Source organism: Netta rufina (genome assembly GCF_964035555.1).
Source record: "Netta rufina genome assembly, chromosome: Z".
Classification (NCBI taxonomy): Eukaryota; Metazoa; Chordata; class Aves; order Anseriformes; family Anatidae; genus Netta; species Netta rufina.
The window spans coordinates 25,160,129-25,175,879 of NC_140126.1; the positions used below are offsets into that span (position 1 = coordinate 25,160,129).

General features: G+C 36.3%; 1 protein-coding gene across 4 annotated transcripts in view; it reads left to right on the top strand.

Annotated features, from left to right (window-relative positions):
* Window positions 1–15,751, top strand: part of SMARCA2 (SWI/SNF related BAF chromatin remodeling complex subunit ATPase 2) — a 120,211-nt gene that overhangs the window by 21,041 nt on the left and 83,419 nt on the right. For all 4 annotated transcript variants that reach the window (XM_084305369.1, XM_084305371.1, XM_084305370.1 and 1 more), the window contains 5 exons: window positions 4,055–4,384; window positions 5,213–5,314; window positions 8,729–8,978; window positions 14,024–14,150; window positions 15,357–15,530. In XM_084305369.1, the coding sequence (XP_084161495.1) occupies window positions 4,055–4,384; window positions 5,213–5,314; window positions 8,729–8,978; window positions 14,024–14,150; window positions 15,357–15,530 (983 nt within the window). The remainder of the gene's footprint in view (window positions 1–4,054; window positions 4,385–5,212; window positions 5,315–8,728; window positions 8,979–14,023; window positions 14,151–15,356; window positions 15,531–15,751) is intronic.

Genomic DNA, 15,751 nt, shown 5'->3' on the forward strand with positions numbered 1-15,751 from the left:
TTCACAAGAGACAAGAGACACTGGCCATACCTCCAAAATGGAAGCTTTTATATATTGCTTACCTTAAAAAAATTTTGTAGGTTTGACCCAACATGAATGTATTTATCAATGTGCATTTTCAGGTATTATGCTTTTCCACTGTTACTGCAAGCATGTACGTGATTTATTTTTAAAAAAATAAACTTCAATTTTTGTCTGAAATGACAGTTAAGGTGAATGCTATACTGAACTAAATTTCTTCAATTTTGTATCTTTCTCCTCAAAATATTCTCTTACATTGATCTTTTTGGATAAGCATGTAACCTTCCAATCAGGTTTAGCAGAAAGTTTTTATGTATATGATCCTCAGACATCATCATCCTTCAAGTCTACTTAATTTTTAGTGGAAGTCAAGATCTCTTTTAAATATTGCAGTATTTGGAGTGGTAAAACTTTGACTCTTTTATCTACCATTTGTTGTCAGACTTTAGAATTCAATTGTGTTCTCTTCTGTTTAATTGTAGCATTAAAAGTGGAGGGAAAAAAGGTCTTATCTTAATTTTTAGCTTTCTAGTTCTTCAGCTTTGTAACAGATGAGGAAGTTGGTCTTCGCTTTTGTTAACTAAAGTGAAATTAAAAGCAATTAGAGCAGAAACTTATACGGTTTGCCTTTCGAAAATACTTGTGTTTGGTGAAGTGTTACGAATAAGATTTCTTCTGTTGTCAGTACTGAAGAGAATATGCAATTTATGACATCTTATGATGCATTTCTCTCAAAAAAAGTTGGTGTCAGATGTTTTTAATCATTTATACAGTTAAGAAAGCAGCACTTGTTAATTGCTTAAAAATTCAGAAAGATTTCTGATGTAGTTTCACTAATCCCACTGTGGGATTATGGAGAAGACATAATCAGAATCAGTTCCTCCAGCATAGGTAAAGCACAATGGGACTGAAGGAGGGAAATAATCATGAGAGTGATTAAGAATCACCATCATTGAAGATCTTCAGAACTTACTTAGATGAGACCTGGAGAAACTGGATACTTTGAGTTACCCCAGCTTAGATGATATCTGGGGCTATTTGACCTCCCTTTGCTAGAATTGTATGTCTTCTACTCTGTGTATTTTTCAGAACTATCTGTTATTTTTTGCCACCTCATAGAACTCCTCTGTTGCAAGTGTTTTGCAACTTTATCATTCAGTGCTTTTGCTGTCTTCTGTTCTGAAGATTAAACTAAGCTAAAGAGTTTATCCTGTATTGAAGATAAAATTTTATGTAGAAAATGTAGAAGAAGTGGTATTTGATATTTCATCCTGAAACAATGATGTAGAGATTTTTAAAAACAGAATGTTTACTGTGGGAATTCATGCATGCCACAAAAATGCATTTGACGAGCTTCATGGCAGATGAAAGTTTGTTTGCAGAGTTAAAAAGGATGTCCTTCTTAACTGTACACAAACATTCTTAAGCCTTGTGTCTTTAATATTTTCTTTTGCAGCATATGCTTGTTAAACGCAATCTTCATGAGTCTTCATGTGTCCTTATTCAGAGCCCATATGTACACACTTACCTGTAGTAGAGTGATAAGATAGGTATATAGTTTATGAGGATAGGGCAGTTAACTATTATTTCACATCACTAAATCTTTTGAAAAGTTTTAAACTTAAAAGGGAAAACTTCCATATAACCTCTCAAATTTTAGGTCCTCTAAGTGCTACATTTTACAGCCTTTACAAGATGGAAAGGCCTTTGTTCTTTTCTGAGATATTCGATTAGAATGGTTTTAAGTCTTAACTCTTGCCAAGCCTTTTTTCCTTATTACTAAGAATCTTAGTACAAAGGACTTTGAGGGAGAAAGAAGGTGCAATTAACACACATCTAGAAAAGTAAAAGAATTAAAAATTAAAAAAAAAAAAAAGCATATTTCCAGAGACTCGTCTCTACAAAATAGTCACAGAATTGTAGCTGGAACTGCCAGGACTTGAAACAAGTGCTCAAAATCATGTCCGACAATTCTCATTTCTGTAGTACAGATGGATTTCAAGATCCTGGGTCTGAAATGTGTCAATGATTAAGGAATATATAACTTGGAAAACATTGAAGGGGAAATAAACTGTTTTTCAAAAGGCAGTTTTGAAAACAATTTAATTCAAAGTAGGTGTTATTTTAAAGCAAATTCTGAGATTATAAGTGTAATAGTATTGGATAAACATAGCAATAAATCTTGCATTTTTCAGGTATAAAACAATAATGCAATTTTGTGGTGGTGTTGTGGTGTAGTATTTGTTGTCTTAAAGCAGTATTCTTAGCAAGAGGAATTTCTAGCTTCAGCTTCTAATAAAAAAAATTAAGGCAAAAGTAACTGAAAGGAGATAAATAAGTGAGGTAAACTTAAGGTAATTTATTGTTGATTTTATCACTACTAATAGGTGGGTAAACAGCTTATGTAATGATCTAGTAAATAACTTCAGTAACTAACTTTCGAAGATTTTTTTTCTTGAACTCATCACCTTACTTTCCTCATTTTTCTCTTAAATTGTTTAATTTTTCTTATTCTTATCAAAATCTTCTTTCTGGTCTTCATCTTTAGTTACAAGATTGAACCCAGTCCGTTTCTGTCTTGTTTTATTTGGCCTTTCTCATTACAATACCTTTACTCCTCTACCGTACTTTGATCTCATTTTCCTTTTTGAGGAGAGATCCTCAAAATCCTGTGTCCTTTTTCCTTTATTTAGACATCCAGAGATATGTAAAGCTTGTAAAATATTTTCATCCCCAGAGGCCCAGCATCGCTAGACTTTCAGTTCTTTAGCATTCTCATCCATCTACTTGTAGAAATTCTAGTGACTTACAGCTTATGTCGTCTCACAAAAGAGAATTTGAGACTGAGATTTTGTCCATGGGAGACCAACGAGAATAGTGAAGCTAAGGAGAGGTCAAAATTAATTTTTATTTTGTTTACGTGAAGTTTGGAGTTCCATATCCCTTGGCTTGGTAAAGCATATGAACATGAGCCAGAAGATTTATTGATACTAGTTTTAATTTATTTTTTAATTATTATATATGTGTCCGTGTGTGTATACATACATATTTTCAAACTGGTTAGAACATTATTTGTGCTCCACAATACCAGAGTGAAGTGGGTAAATACCATCACCTTTTTTCACTGTTGGTAGACATTTAAAATCTAGCTGTCTGTAGCACTTTACCTGAAAGATCACTCTTAATATTTTTTTTCTGATATGCTATGTGTTCTTGATCTCACCAAAAATCTATACCATCTGTTTTCATGGATGAGTCACAAAATTCTTGGAAATATGTATTATGTGTAGTTAAATTAAGTGCAGTTAAAATTTAGACATAAAACTGCTATAGAAAGGTACAAGCACCATTTGATTCAGAATTGTGCTTGCTCTCTCTGAGTTTTATTAGAGTACTAGTCTTCAGCAGCTTCTTTAGAAGATGATTTTTGTGCTGGCAGTTGATGTTCCAAGTTCAAGATGAGCACCCAGATGGTAAACAGTATTGAGTGTTCTTCATCTGACTCAAAGCCTTAATCTGTATATATTAAGGAACAAATGTGTAGAAACCAAATACTGCCTATTTCTATTTCTGTATTTTGGAGAGGTTTGGCAAAGAGGGTCAGTAAGGGTGAATAGGTGTTCCTTGACATTTGTACATCAAAAAGACACTACAGCATCCAGCTGCAAAAATGCGGAATCTACTGTGTATTTATTGTAGTGAAATACTTGTCTAACATTCTAGTGAACCTGTATGCCATCCTGATGTTCCTGTGTTCTATTTCATGTTCAAGTTTGTCTTACTCCAAATATGATAGTAATTGTTCTTTCCAGGAGTAATTAAACCACAGAATCATAACTGTTCAGACAAGAGGTCACGTAGCTATCTTGATACCCCAGGCGAACTTCTGGTGGCACTTTGCTCTTGTAGAAAATACTACAACCATCCTGACTTGAAAGACATTTATATACTCTATGTACTACTAATGAAAATTAACGGAATTTAGGTTTGACTACACAGGATGGTAAGTTTGCAATCATCTTATCTGTTCTAGGTTATATGTCTCCGCACCCATCTCCACTAGGAGCACCAGAACATGTTTCCAGTCCAATGTCTGGAGGAGGTCCAACTCCACCTCAGATGACCCCCAGCCAGTCAGGACCCATTATACCTGGAGACCCACAAGTTATGAGTCAACCCAACAGAGGTCCTTCCCCTTTCAGCCCTGTACAGCTGCATCAGCTGCGGGCTCAGATTCTAGCATACAAAATGTTAGCTAGAGGTCAGCCTTTACCAGAAAACCTTCAGCTTGCCGTTCAGGGAAAAAGGACCCTGCCTGGCATTCAACAGCAGCAGCCTCCCAGTGCCTTCAACAGACAGTCTGGTAAGTGCACCCAGGCCTTGTGTCACTGCACAGATAATTTTTGGAAGTTCTTGTGGAACATTATAGAAACATGTGGTGTTCAGAATTGTAATTTCAAACAGTTTTCTGGCCTCTGGTTTTAACCTAAAGCAAGTGCATAAAACATCTCATTAATAGGATATTGTCAACACTGAAATTAAAGTATCTGCCTTGTTATGTCAGATATTTTTTGAATGCTAATCATAATTAATTGATCACAATTTTACTATTCTTCTTAAAGTGAATTTTCAGTCTCCTGTCATTATGGGGAAAAAATAGATAAGAAATCTGGAGCAAGCTGACTGAAGGTAAAACAAACCATGTATAGTGTTCTATCAAGTACGTAACATGAGGAAAAGAAAATGTTCTTAGTATTCTTTTTCTTCTAATGGTAATAGATGTTACGATGTAGTAAGCAGGTACATTTTGGTCCTAAGAAAACTGGCACGTTAAATACCGTTTGTAGTTTCTGAACACTTCCATTACTGAGCTAGCATTTTTGAGCTAGCATTAGAAACTGAGCACTACATGTAAGATGGTCTTGTTTTCTTGTTAGTAATGGTTTTAATAATTCCACTGGTCACTCAATTTCAGTGCATATGACTTAGCTACCAAATAGAGGGTTTTTTTAGATGTGATTTTAATATGCTTCATTATGTATTTTTTCACAGTAGAATCTTCTCAAAACCTTGTTTAGTGCACAAAAATACTATTTGTCTGAATAGACTAGCATGCTGGAAAGCAGCTGATTGTTGCATGCTTGGAAATGCTTTTTATCTCAACACATTCCTTTCCTATGTCAAATTTTAGGTATTGGGTTACATGCAATGGGTGGTACTGCAACTGGACCAGGGCCTGCTCCAGGAATACCCGGACATACTGCTGCCATTACCCCTAAAACTTGGAGTGAAGGTATAGAGGAGTATAATATATTTTTTTTTTGTCATACACAGAGTTATGGTTAAATGGTGTAGGTAGAGAGTACAAAAAAGATGTAGAAAAAAAAAGGGAAAGTAAGAAGTCATACAGAAGAAATAGCGTAACCTTTACTGAGCATAGGACTTAAATATCAAGGAGAATCTAACCATTTATTCATCCATGAGTGATTGACCAGATGAAATTATTGCAGTTGTTAGGCAGCCTGAACATAAAGCACCTTTTTATAATCAGAATGAAATATATAAGCTGCCTGTGGGACACCCATAAAATCTACTTAAGTTATGTTCTCAGAATGCTTAATTGCAGGAAGCTTGTCTTTAAAACATATTCTTTGTTACTGTAAACAAAAGTATTCAAGATGTAGCAGAATGAAACATTTTTCTTAACTGGGTTGCTTTGAAAGTACAGTGTAGTCTTTGAGGTCTAATGAACAGAGTATCATCATTTTTTTTCCACATTTGATAATAATTTTTGAATCAAATAATTTGTGTTTGGATTTACAGGCTCATTTTATGGTTTGAAAGTAGAGTAAAAGAAGGATTGTATTGAAAATAATTAGAAGTCCCTAATAGTAAATTGTTTGAAGGGTTTTGTTGGTTTGTTTTTTTCTTTGAGAGATTTAAAAAGAAATACAATATTATAGACTTGAGAATAACACATGCTTCTCATGCATTAGAAATCTTATGCGGTGCTGTTACTTGTGGGTAAATCTGGGGACAGTGATGACTGTGATAGTTGATGTCATAAAAAAAATATTCAGTCATTAGTCAGCTACTTAGGGCCACATAAAAAGGAAATGAAATAATAGTATGTAATCAGATGTAGAAGTGCTTTTCTTGGAATACTCCCAACAAATATTTACAATTTGAGTGGGATAATAAAGAGGGTGAAAAGTGTTTCTTGAGAGGTTGTATGTATGAGTTTATCAGGCACAGTGCCTTCTAGCTCAAATGCTGTGACTGAAAAATGCTGGAAGGTGTATAAAATCACTAGATGGATAGTTTTATTTAAGTAATCCAGTATGCCATAATAATGTATTTGTCCTGTTCAAGTATAAGCTGCTTAGAGTTTGTCTTTTTTCACTGCTGTTTTTGATAGGAAAAAAAAATCTGTTCTTGCTTTATCTGTTACAAGGATTTATTTGACGCATTTTTAAAGATTGTGTTTATTTCTTTAGAGTTATTTTTCATTCATTATGAAGTCCTTCATGGTAGTGTGTGTTCTACAGTTTAATTTGCATGATTGACTGAAAAGTGAGACTACACAGGGGCTTTTGGTGGCTTTGCTGTCTTTATTTTTTCTTTTTAAAGCTGAAATGCAATGATGAGGTTCAACAAGAGCAAGTGTAGTCTTATATCTCTGACGAGGAATAGGTGCATGCATCAGTAATGGTTAGGGGCTCACCTGCTAAAGGGGAGCTCTGCAGAGAGGGGCCTAGGGGTCCTGATGGGAAACAGGTTGGCCCTGAGCCAGCAGTACGCCCACGTGGCCAAGAAGGCCAATGGCATCCCTGGGTAGATTAAAAAGAGTGTGGCCAGCAGATAGAGGGAGGTTATCCCCCACTTCTACTCAGCCCTGGTGAGGCCAGACCTGGGGTATTGTGCCCAGTTCTGGGGTCCCCAGGGGAGTTTGGACTCAATGATCTCCAGAGGTCCATTCCAACCCCTGTGATTCTGTGAAAATGGCAAAGTTTGTGCTTAAGTTCCATTTCTGGAGTTTGGAGCGGATGTGTCAATGACAAATGGTGATCTCTGAAGACTAGGAGTCTTTTTATCTAGTTTTCAGAATGTTGGATTTGTTTATGTTGATTGCAAACATAATTTGTAGTTGTTTTTCCTAGCATTAAATTACTATGACTCCTCAGACAATTAAGTGACAGCTTAATTGTTACTGTGTCTGTTGTTGTCAGTGACAATTTTTTTCATATCTGAATGCATGGGTGACTTGTTGACATAATGATGTACTGAAATACGTGAAAGGTAGTGTCTGTAAATCATCTAATTCCAATCCCCCTGCAATTGGCAGAGACTCCTTCCACAAGACCAGATTGTTCAAAGCCCCATCCAACCTGGCCTTGAACACTTTCAGGGATGGAGCATTCACAGCTTCTCTGGGCAACCTGTAACCTGTTCCAGTGCGTTACCACCTTTATATATCTAAAGGATATATAAAGGAGAACATTCTTTACTTTAATCTAGATCTAACCTCTTTTAGTTTAAAGCCTTTACCCCTCGTGCTGTCACTGCACTCTGACAGACTCTCTCCCCAGTTTTCTTGTGGGCCCCCGTTATGTACTGGAAGGCTGCTCTAAGGTGTCCTGGGAGCCTTCTCTTTTCTAAAATGAACCAACTCCAACTCTCTCAGCCTCTCTTCATAGCAGAGGTGCTCCAGCCATTTGATCATCTTTGTGGCCTTCCTCTGGACTCACTTCCACAGGTCCTTGTCCTCATGTTGGGAGCCCCGGAGCTGAACACAGTAAATGACGAGTACTATATTCGTATTAACTGAGGAGTTAATTTGAAAGACCACAAATATAGTGAAAGTACCAAATCACCTTTCCTATGAGAAAAGGCTGGTAGAGCTGGGACTGTCCATCCTAGGAAACAAAAGGCTCAGGGAGATTTTATAAATCTACATGTGTATAGGTACCTCAAAAGGTATTTTTGAGGGAGCAAAGAGTATACTGCGAAGCTCTTTTCAGTGGTGTACAGAGACAGGTAAGAGGCAGTGGCTGCAAACTGAAATAAAAGAGGTTAAGCCTGAACATTAGGAAGCACCTCTTTACCGTGTGGGTGACTGAGCTTAGGCATCGATTGCCCAGAGAGTTTGGAGATCCTTGGAGATCTTCATAAGCCATCTGGACATCATCCTGGCAAGGAGCTCTGTGTAATCCTGGTTGAGAAGGGGGTTTGAAACAGATGAACTCCAGAGCTCTCTTCCAACCTCAGCCATTCTATAATTCGGTGATTATAGATGTATTCTAAAGTGGTGCAAGGACAACAAACAAGAAGCAGACTTAGATCTTAAGGGAAATAGAATCACAGAATGGCTGAGGTTGAAAGGGAGCTCTGAAGATCATCTAGTCCAAATAGAGCTGTTTTGTCTTCTAATGCTAAACTTAAAAGTCAGCACGGGTGGGTAAATAATGACATTCATCATAAAGTTTCAAGTTTTTTTTTCTTTCAACCAATTCCTGCAATGTGTTTTGTACTTCCATTTTAATGCTCTGTTTTTTTAAATACAGAGTAAAGTCTATCTCAGTGTGTGTTTTTTTCTGGTAATTTTGTATGTTGGTCTTAGCTTCATGCTTTGTCTTCAGAATCCATCTTGAATTTATTCCTATATTCCAAATTTCATGTTATAAATAAATATTTTTTTATGATTCAGGCCAAACCCCAGATATGAGTGTCTCCACTGCTCCTCAAAAGGTTCCTGCACCTCCACCTAGCGGAAGGCCTTCTCCTGCCCCTCCTGCTGCCCAGCCTGCTGCTGCCATGCCTGGACCTTCTGTACCACAACCACCACCTGGACAGCCTTCACCCATTGTTCAGCTGCAGCAAAAGCAGAATCGCATCAGCCCTATCCAAAAGCCACAAGGATTAGACCCTGTTGAAATACTTCAAGAACGTGAATATAGGTAAAAGTGAATAACGTAATTCAAATGAATAAGCAGATTGTTGTTTTGCACTTTCTCAACAGGTAGTCCTTACTATCAAGTATTGTAGTGACAATCATATAAATCAAGCTTCCAGAGAAGGGACCATGTCAAAGAGAAGTACAGAAACATCAAACTCAAATTGATAATTTAATTTCACCTCAAGCTACAATCTAGACAAAGCATACTGGCAGTATCGTTGCAAACCATCTAAGTTTAAAAAATGCTCAAGTTCTCTGCTGTGTTACTATGTTACTTGGATTTTTCAGAAAGCGGAAGTTAGGAAATCAAAATCCTTGTAATCTACAGAGAAACCAATTTAGTGTGGTAAGTTTTCAAAATTACAAACAAATAAGGAAGGGAGCAGTGGAGGTCAAATGGGTGGCCAAAGCAAAAGCAAATTGTTAGTGATCATGGTGTTGACTGGACTACCAAAGAATAAAGAGAATATTAAGGATGACACAGGCAAGATTAAAGAAAAGGTTACCAGGAAATACGGTCTTTAAAAGTTGTCTCTTGAGTGCCCTAATTAGTTGATGAATTACATTCATAACAAAGTGTAGAGGATAGCATTTCTTGTAGAACTAGAAAGAGACTTCTCCTGCCCTTTTCCTATCAACAAGGCCCTTGAGACAACAAGAGTTGTCCTTCAGAATCTGCAGGCAGAAGAATCTTGACCTGCACGTATAACATTTCTAAAGATTATCAACTGGAGGGAAAAGACTTCACATAGCATATTGTTTGGTTTGGACTAATGAAATCTCTTCAGATTCCTGTTTGGTAGAGGATACATGCTATTGTGTACACTTTCATTTTTTTATGGATCACTTTTATTGTTTCTGTATTAGAGCATGTCTTCCTTGCACACATTACAGTGCTGTAAAGGTGAAATACTTTAGTTTTTGCTATTACACTAAATAAATCACATCTATTTATTTCAGTGACAGCAATTCTTTTTCCCTTCCTTGTTACTAGGATGTTATGTAGTTTGACAATTTATCAAATAGGCACATACAAGTACAGCACAGTGGTTCCTATCCATTAACCATGTATTAAAGAGACTGCTGCAGATGGAGAAGCAGTAGTGGAGCTATTAACAAAATTCCTGGGTCTGAAAAAGCTTTGAATGGGGTGTAAAATAAGCATACTATTTCTTCTCCCTGAAACTCCTTGATCCATTTATTTAAAAAAAGTGTCTGGCATAAATTAACAGAAAGAAAGAAAGTGTAGAATTAATGTTGTAGTAAAATTCACATGGTTGTGCCAAGAAGCTATTTGTAGCATGTGTTAAAAAAAGGATTGTATGATAATACAATCTCTGTAAATCTCTGTATGACTGGCTGAAGGTGGATAAAAAGATACCTAGATATTTAAAATCCTGAATAATGTAAGAATTCTAAAGTATTTATATGTGGAGAGCTGTTAAACTTGTGGTCCTTAAAATCTTGCTGAGGTGATAAATTCATACCGTGCTTTTTTTTGAAACTCCCCTTAACACTTCTTTCAAAATGAGTGCTGCTTTTCAGTCTTAGTGAATAGGTGATCCCTTAAAGCTAATTATATGCAGTGTAATTTAAAGTTACTCTGCTATATGGAAAGGCTTGTTTCCATCTTCTCATTAATTAAAAAAAAAGTACTTGTGTCCTGTGGACTGTTAGTACCTTCTTTCTGTTATCTGCAAAATCTTCTTTGTGTATATTCGTTACTTGCTGTATGGTGTCCACTCCAGAGTTGCTGGAATGTGCAAGAATAACCTTTATAGTTGACCGCAGTTAACGAGGAAGCGGTGTACATCACTTAATTGCAAAGGGATTTGTGTGTAGATACATTAGCCACTTTCTTCATGGATGAGGATAAATTGCTGAACTGCAAAGATTAATTAAATGTATCATTTCAGTAAGATAAGATCATATTCCTCAAGTCCTAGTAAAATCATCTGGGAAACTCTTCTTGAATTCCATTGACTTAATAGCAGTTAGAATTTTTCCATGAAGACAAGAATAGTCCAATAAAATACAGGCATTCTCTTTAAAGATTTGAAGGTGGCTGTAATTTTAAAACACTTGAAGCAGTTGTGGCATTCAGTTGAGGTGAGATGTCTGCCATGAAATTCTTTTTAAAATCCTATTGACTACCCAGGAAAATTCTACTACTGTTAATAACCAAGGCAATATGTTTAATACTTCCAGGAAAGACTGAAAGAAAACGGCCAAATAAGTTTCCTTTTTTTTTTTTTTTTTTTGTTTAATACATAACTCATTTGGCTTCCATTTTTCTTTACTCTTTTCTATGTATGCTTTATATTTTCATTAATATGTACATATTTTTGACCAGGACTTTATTTTGAGAACAAACCTGAGTTTCTGTGAGAGTTTTCTGAGTTAGCATCTGTACTGACTTTGAAATACTGTGTTTTGTCTTGTTGTTTGTTGTTTGTTTCGTTGTTTTTTTTCCTACTCCTTCCATGTGGCTGTATTGTAAAAGGATGATAATCACTCATGAAAGAGTAAGTGTTGCGAGGGTAGCTCAGTGCAAACCTCTGTTCTTCTGGTCACTTCAGCATATGGAGGAAAACTTAACATTGAAACACTAAGTTGCATTGTATATAATAATACATAATAAATATAATAATTTTATGTGTATTTATTCATGATCAGCCTTTCAATAAAGCAGGATTGAGGACAAGAAAGAAAATGATTAGCGGTTTGAAGGCTCATTTATATGGAGTGGACTGCTCAGTGTGATAATGGGACGTAACAGCACACTGTGTAAACTTGCATTACGTTTAGTTATATCTCAAGGAGATTGTATATTTTGATTTTTTTTAATAATTTAGATGATAAAAATGCAAACTCCAGCCCAACTTTGGCTTTTAATTAAATTTATAATGCATAAACTTTTATGTTCAGGAGGCACTTTCATCTATTTTCTTACCAGAGTTAGGCTAACAAACCAATTCTGACAGAATCAGTCAGCGAACACTTCACATCATGTTTTTTTGCAAAATGCTTTGTCAATTTAGCTATCTAAAACTGTAGGGAATAGTAGGAAAAAGCTAGATTAACATCTTGTGCTCATCTCCTTGTATAGTGCAAGAAGGAATACTCTATGCTAGCAAAAAAAAAAAAAAAATCAACTGAAAATATGTTCAGTATTCAGCTGCCTTACTAAGTCCACAGCTCAAAAGGGGAGGCTGGGAAGGTTGTGACTGCTTCACTCACTAAAGTTCCTAGAAGTCAGTGAAACCAGGATCTGGTTATAACTTTTTTAGGTAATTGTTTCAGAAGCATGGCAGCTATTTGGGTAGTGAAATAAATCATAGTTGTGATTGATGATTACATCAATGTGTGAATAATCAACAGTCTGAGCACCCATCATGGACTTAGAATACTAATGGTATTCTGTTTGTATGCCATGGCTGCTTTTCTGTATGGATATACAATAGCACATCTAATCTCCAAGGAAACCACATAATTCTCAGAATTTTACACCTTTAGTTGCACAAAAATGTCTTCTCAGTAACTGGAATGCCCAGTTCCAAGTGAAGTTGTAAAAAGTGTAGACTTTTTTTTTTAGTGTAGTACAGCCTATTTAAAGAACAAAATGTACCGATGTTTCTAATGAAACTCTTTCTGGCTAGGACAGTAACTCTTTAGGTTTTACATTTCAGTCTATGAAAAACTTAACTAACCCAATTTTGCTTCAATTATTTGTTCTCTTGAGGGCACGTAGTCTTCTGCAGTTATGCAGCATTACATACTTTTTCTTCAGGAACTTCAGAAATCTTTGGGGAAGACAAAGTATGTTGTTCTAGAATTTTGGGAAGGAGTACTGTTACAGAACAGATCTTGTCTGCCACTTTACAAGTGATTCTAGTTGTTTTTCAGATTATACATGAGTCATTATGCACGTAACTACTCTGATACTAACTCCATATATCAGGTGTAGCCATTTTGCCTGGTATGTGATCTACTTTCCAGCGCTAAGACTTACATGTCAAGTGTATGAGAATTTGTGGCACAGTACACAAACCACAATGTGGAGTGCTGAGGGGGTGAAAGGCAGGGGAAACATGGAAAAGAACACTGTATGCAAAAAAGCTCCATAGAAGTGTTTTCTTTCTGCCTTCACACCAGTTCAAAAGTCCTCATCACAGAAGAACAGCAGCCTGTTCTTAGTGTGATCTGATGTTTTGGGCTTCAGGAAAATAAAGAAAATTGAGATTTTTGTGAGTCCTGTGCAGTATAGGGAGATAAAAGATATTCCCATTCTTCAGCTTTAGGTTTTTGATTTTGGGAGAGAGAGGACTCTGTTTTCTTTCTCTCTCTCGTTTCCTTTATCTCCCTCTTTCTTGCTGTCTCTCCTATTCCCTTTCACTTTCTTCCTTGCTCACCCACTTTTCCTCGTGCTTTTGTGCTCACTATTTCATTCTCTCTCTTCATGTATTTCGAAAATGAAGGGCACTGAATCAGTTGAATTGCATGCAATTTTTGGATGACTTAGAATTTTGGGGTCTGTTATTTTTGTGCTTCAGCAAAATTTATAGTTCACAAAAATACTTATTGTAAATAAAACCACGAAACCTATATAACTGTTAGCTCTGTGATCTTGATTTTCAGTGTGAAAAATATAATAAAACAAGGTTCTTATGGCTTGTCCATTATTCTCTTTCTGTTGAATTTGCAAATGAATGCAAAAGGAGGTTGCAAAGGTAGAGTGCACAAAACAATACCCATCAAAGAAGCCTGAAAACAGAATCCTGGATATATAAGTAAAATGCAGTTTCTAAGTTGCTTTTCTTGCATGTCTTTTTGGTCAAAATTAGAAGAAAGGCTGACAAGTATTTTAATTAATTGACAATTCATGGAAAAGGATACCTAATCTCCATCTCAGCAGAACTCTTAATTTAGAAACAAGTGGTAAAAGCGAAATCAATACCTGAGATAAAATGCCTATTTTATTTGTGTCATTTTGATAACTATTTAAATATTTTTCCTAATGTCTTATCCATTTTTGTATTCACTTAGGCTTCAAGCTCGAATTGCTCACAGAATCCAGGAACTGGAGAACTTGCCTGGTTCTCTGCCCCCTGATCTGCGAACCAAGGCGACAGTGGAGTTGAAAGCACTTAGGCTACTAAATTTCCAGCGTCAGGTAATGCCTTTTGCTTTGAGAATATTGTTAGAGATTATAGTCAAATGTGTATGTGTTATGCAGGATGAATTGGCAAGAGATCTTTACAACAGTTCTGAATCTAAGCAGGAGATGTTGTATTAGAGTAAACTTTATTGATAAGCATGTCACAGAAATTGTTTGATTACTAAAAATGCACAAGAATTTTCTCCATCCTGCTTTATTTGCCAGTCTAAAGTAACCATAGAACCGTGCCTTTTATAAAGAAAATGGTAGTAGCACAAAGAGAAAACAAGCAGAACAGGTTGCAAATCCATTTTCAATACAAATCCCCGTAGACATCTCCTGGACATTCTTTATACTTGTCATGGGTCCTCTTGCTCTGGGAAGAATTGTATGGTGATGGTATGTGGTATTTCTTACGAACTGTTTTCAGAATTTTCACGGTAGCACAGACTTTGAAAATTAAGCTTAACAAGATCACACATAAAACAGAAGTTTGGTCTTGAATGTATGTATCAGCAAATTAATTTCAGAAAAAGAAACACAGTGCCAGACTCTTCTGGGCCTCTTGCTGTAGGTTTTTTCAGCTAGTTTGGAGGACTAAACGTGTGATTTGGCAGGTCAAGCAAAAATACTACCTGACAGAAGTCTCTGCCAGTAGTTGTACTATGATGCCTGAGTCTTCCTTCCCACTGCCCTGGCAGTTCTTTGTAATGAAGTTTTGTTGGAGGTTAAATGAAAAGCATCAGGCTCTCCCTGCTGCGGTGCTGGGACTGTGGCTGTACTGTTCCAAGCCTTTACTGTTTCACTCTCCCTGCTGTCTCCTGTGCAGTTGACAATGAAAGGAGTTGTCAACTCTGTTCTGCTCCAGCTCTAGAAAGCATCTTATATATGTTGTTCATTCGTGTTTTATTTGGATGACGTAACGTCTTGGCTAGGTCCTTGCATTGCAACAGAACATTTGTGATTTGTGCTATCTTGTTAAGAAGGAAAAAATTATGAAGGATGAACTCTTTGGGCCACCCTGTGGAGGCTTAAGATTTGTTTAGGGAAACAGATATATCTGCTGCAACTGTGTAGATGCTGGCTGTTAGTAGAACTATAATAAGGAAAATGGAAGCTGGGGTATTTTCTGCTTATTATTTTACTATGCCATAACAATGCTTATGGTTGTTTTTCCATGTATCAAAACTGTCTATTTGTTTCTTTTTTACCCGTTGGTAGTTGAGACAAGAGGTGGTAGCGTGCATGCGTCGTGACACAACATTGGAGACAGCACTGAACTCCAAAGCCTACAAGCGAAGCAAGCGCCAGACTTTGAGGGAGGCCCGTATGACAGAAAAGCTTGAGAAACAGCAGAAGATAGAACAGGAGAGGAAGCGTAGACAGAAGCATCAGGTATTTTAACTTATTAGCTGTTTGTCTGGTCACAGAAATTCAATTTGCTTTGTTGTGATGATCTTTCCTTTTATGTATTTTATTCACATTTAGAGTTTTTAAGACACAAAAAACCTCCAAATCGTGAAATAAATAGGAAAACAATAAGATTATAACTTCTATATTCCTTATTTCAAAGCATATGCTTTGTCCAAGTGTCTGTACTAACTTGTTTCCTTTTT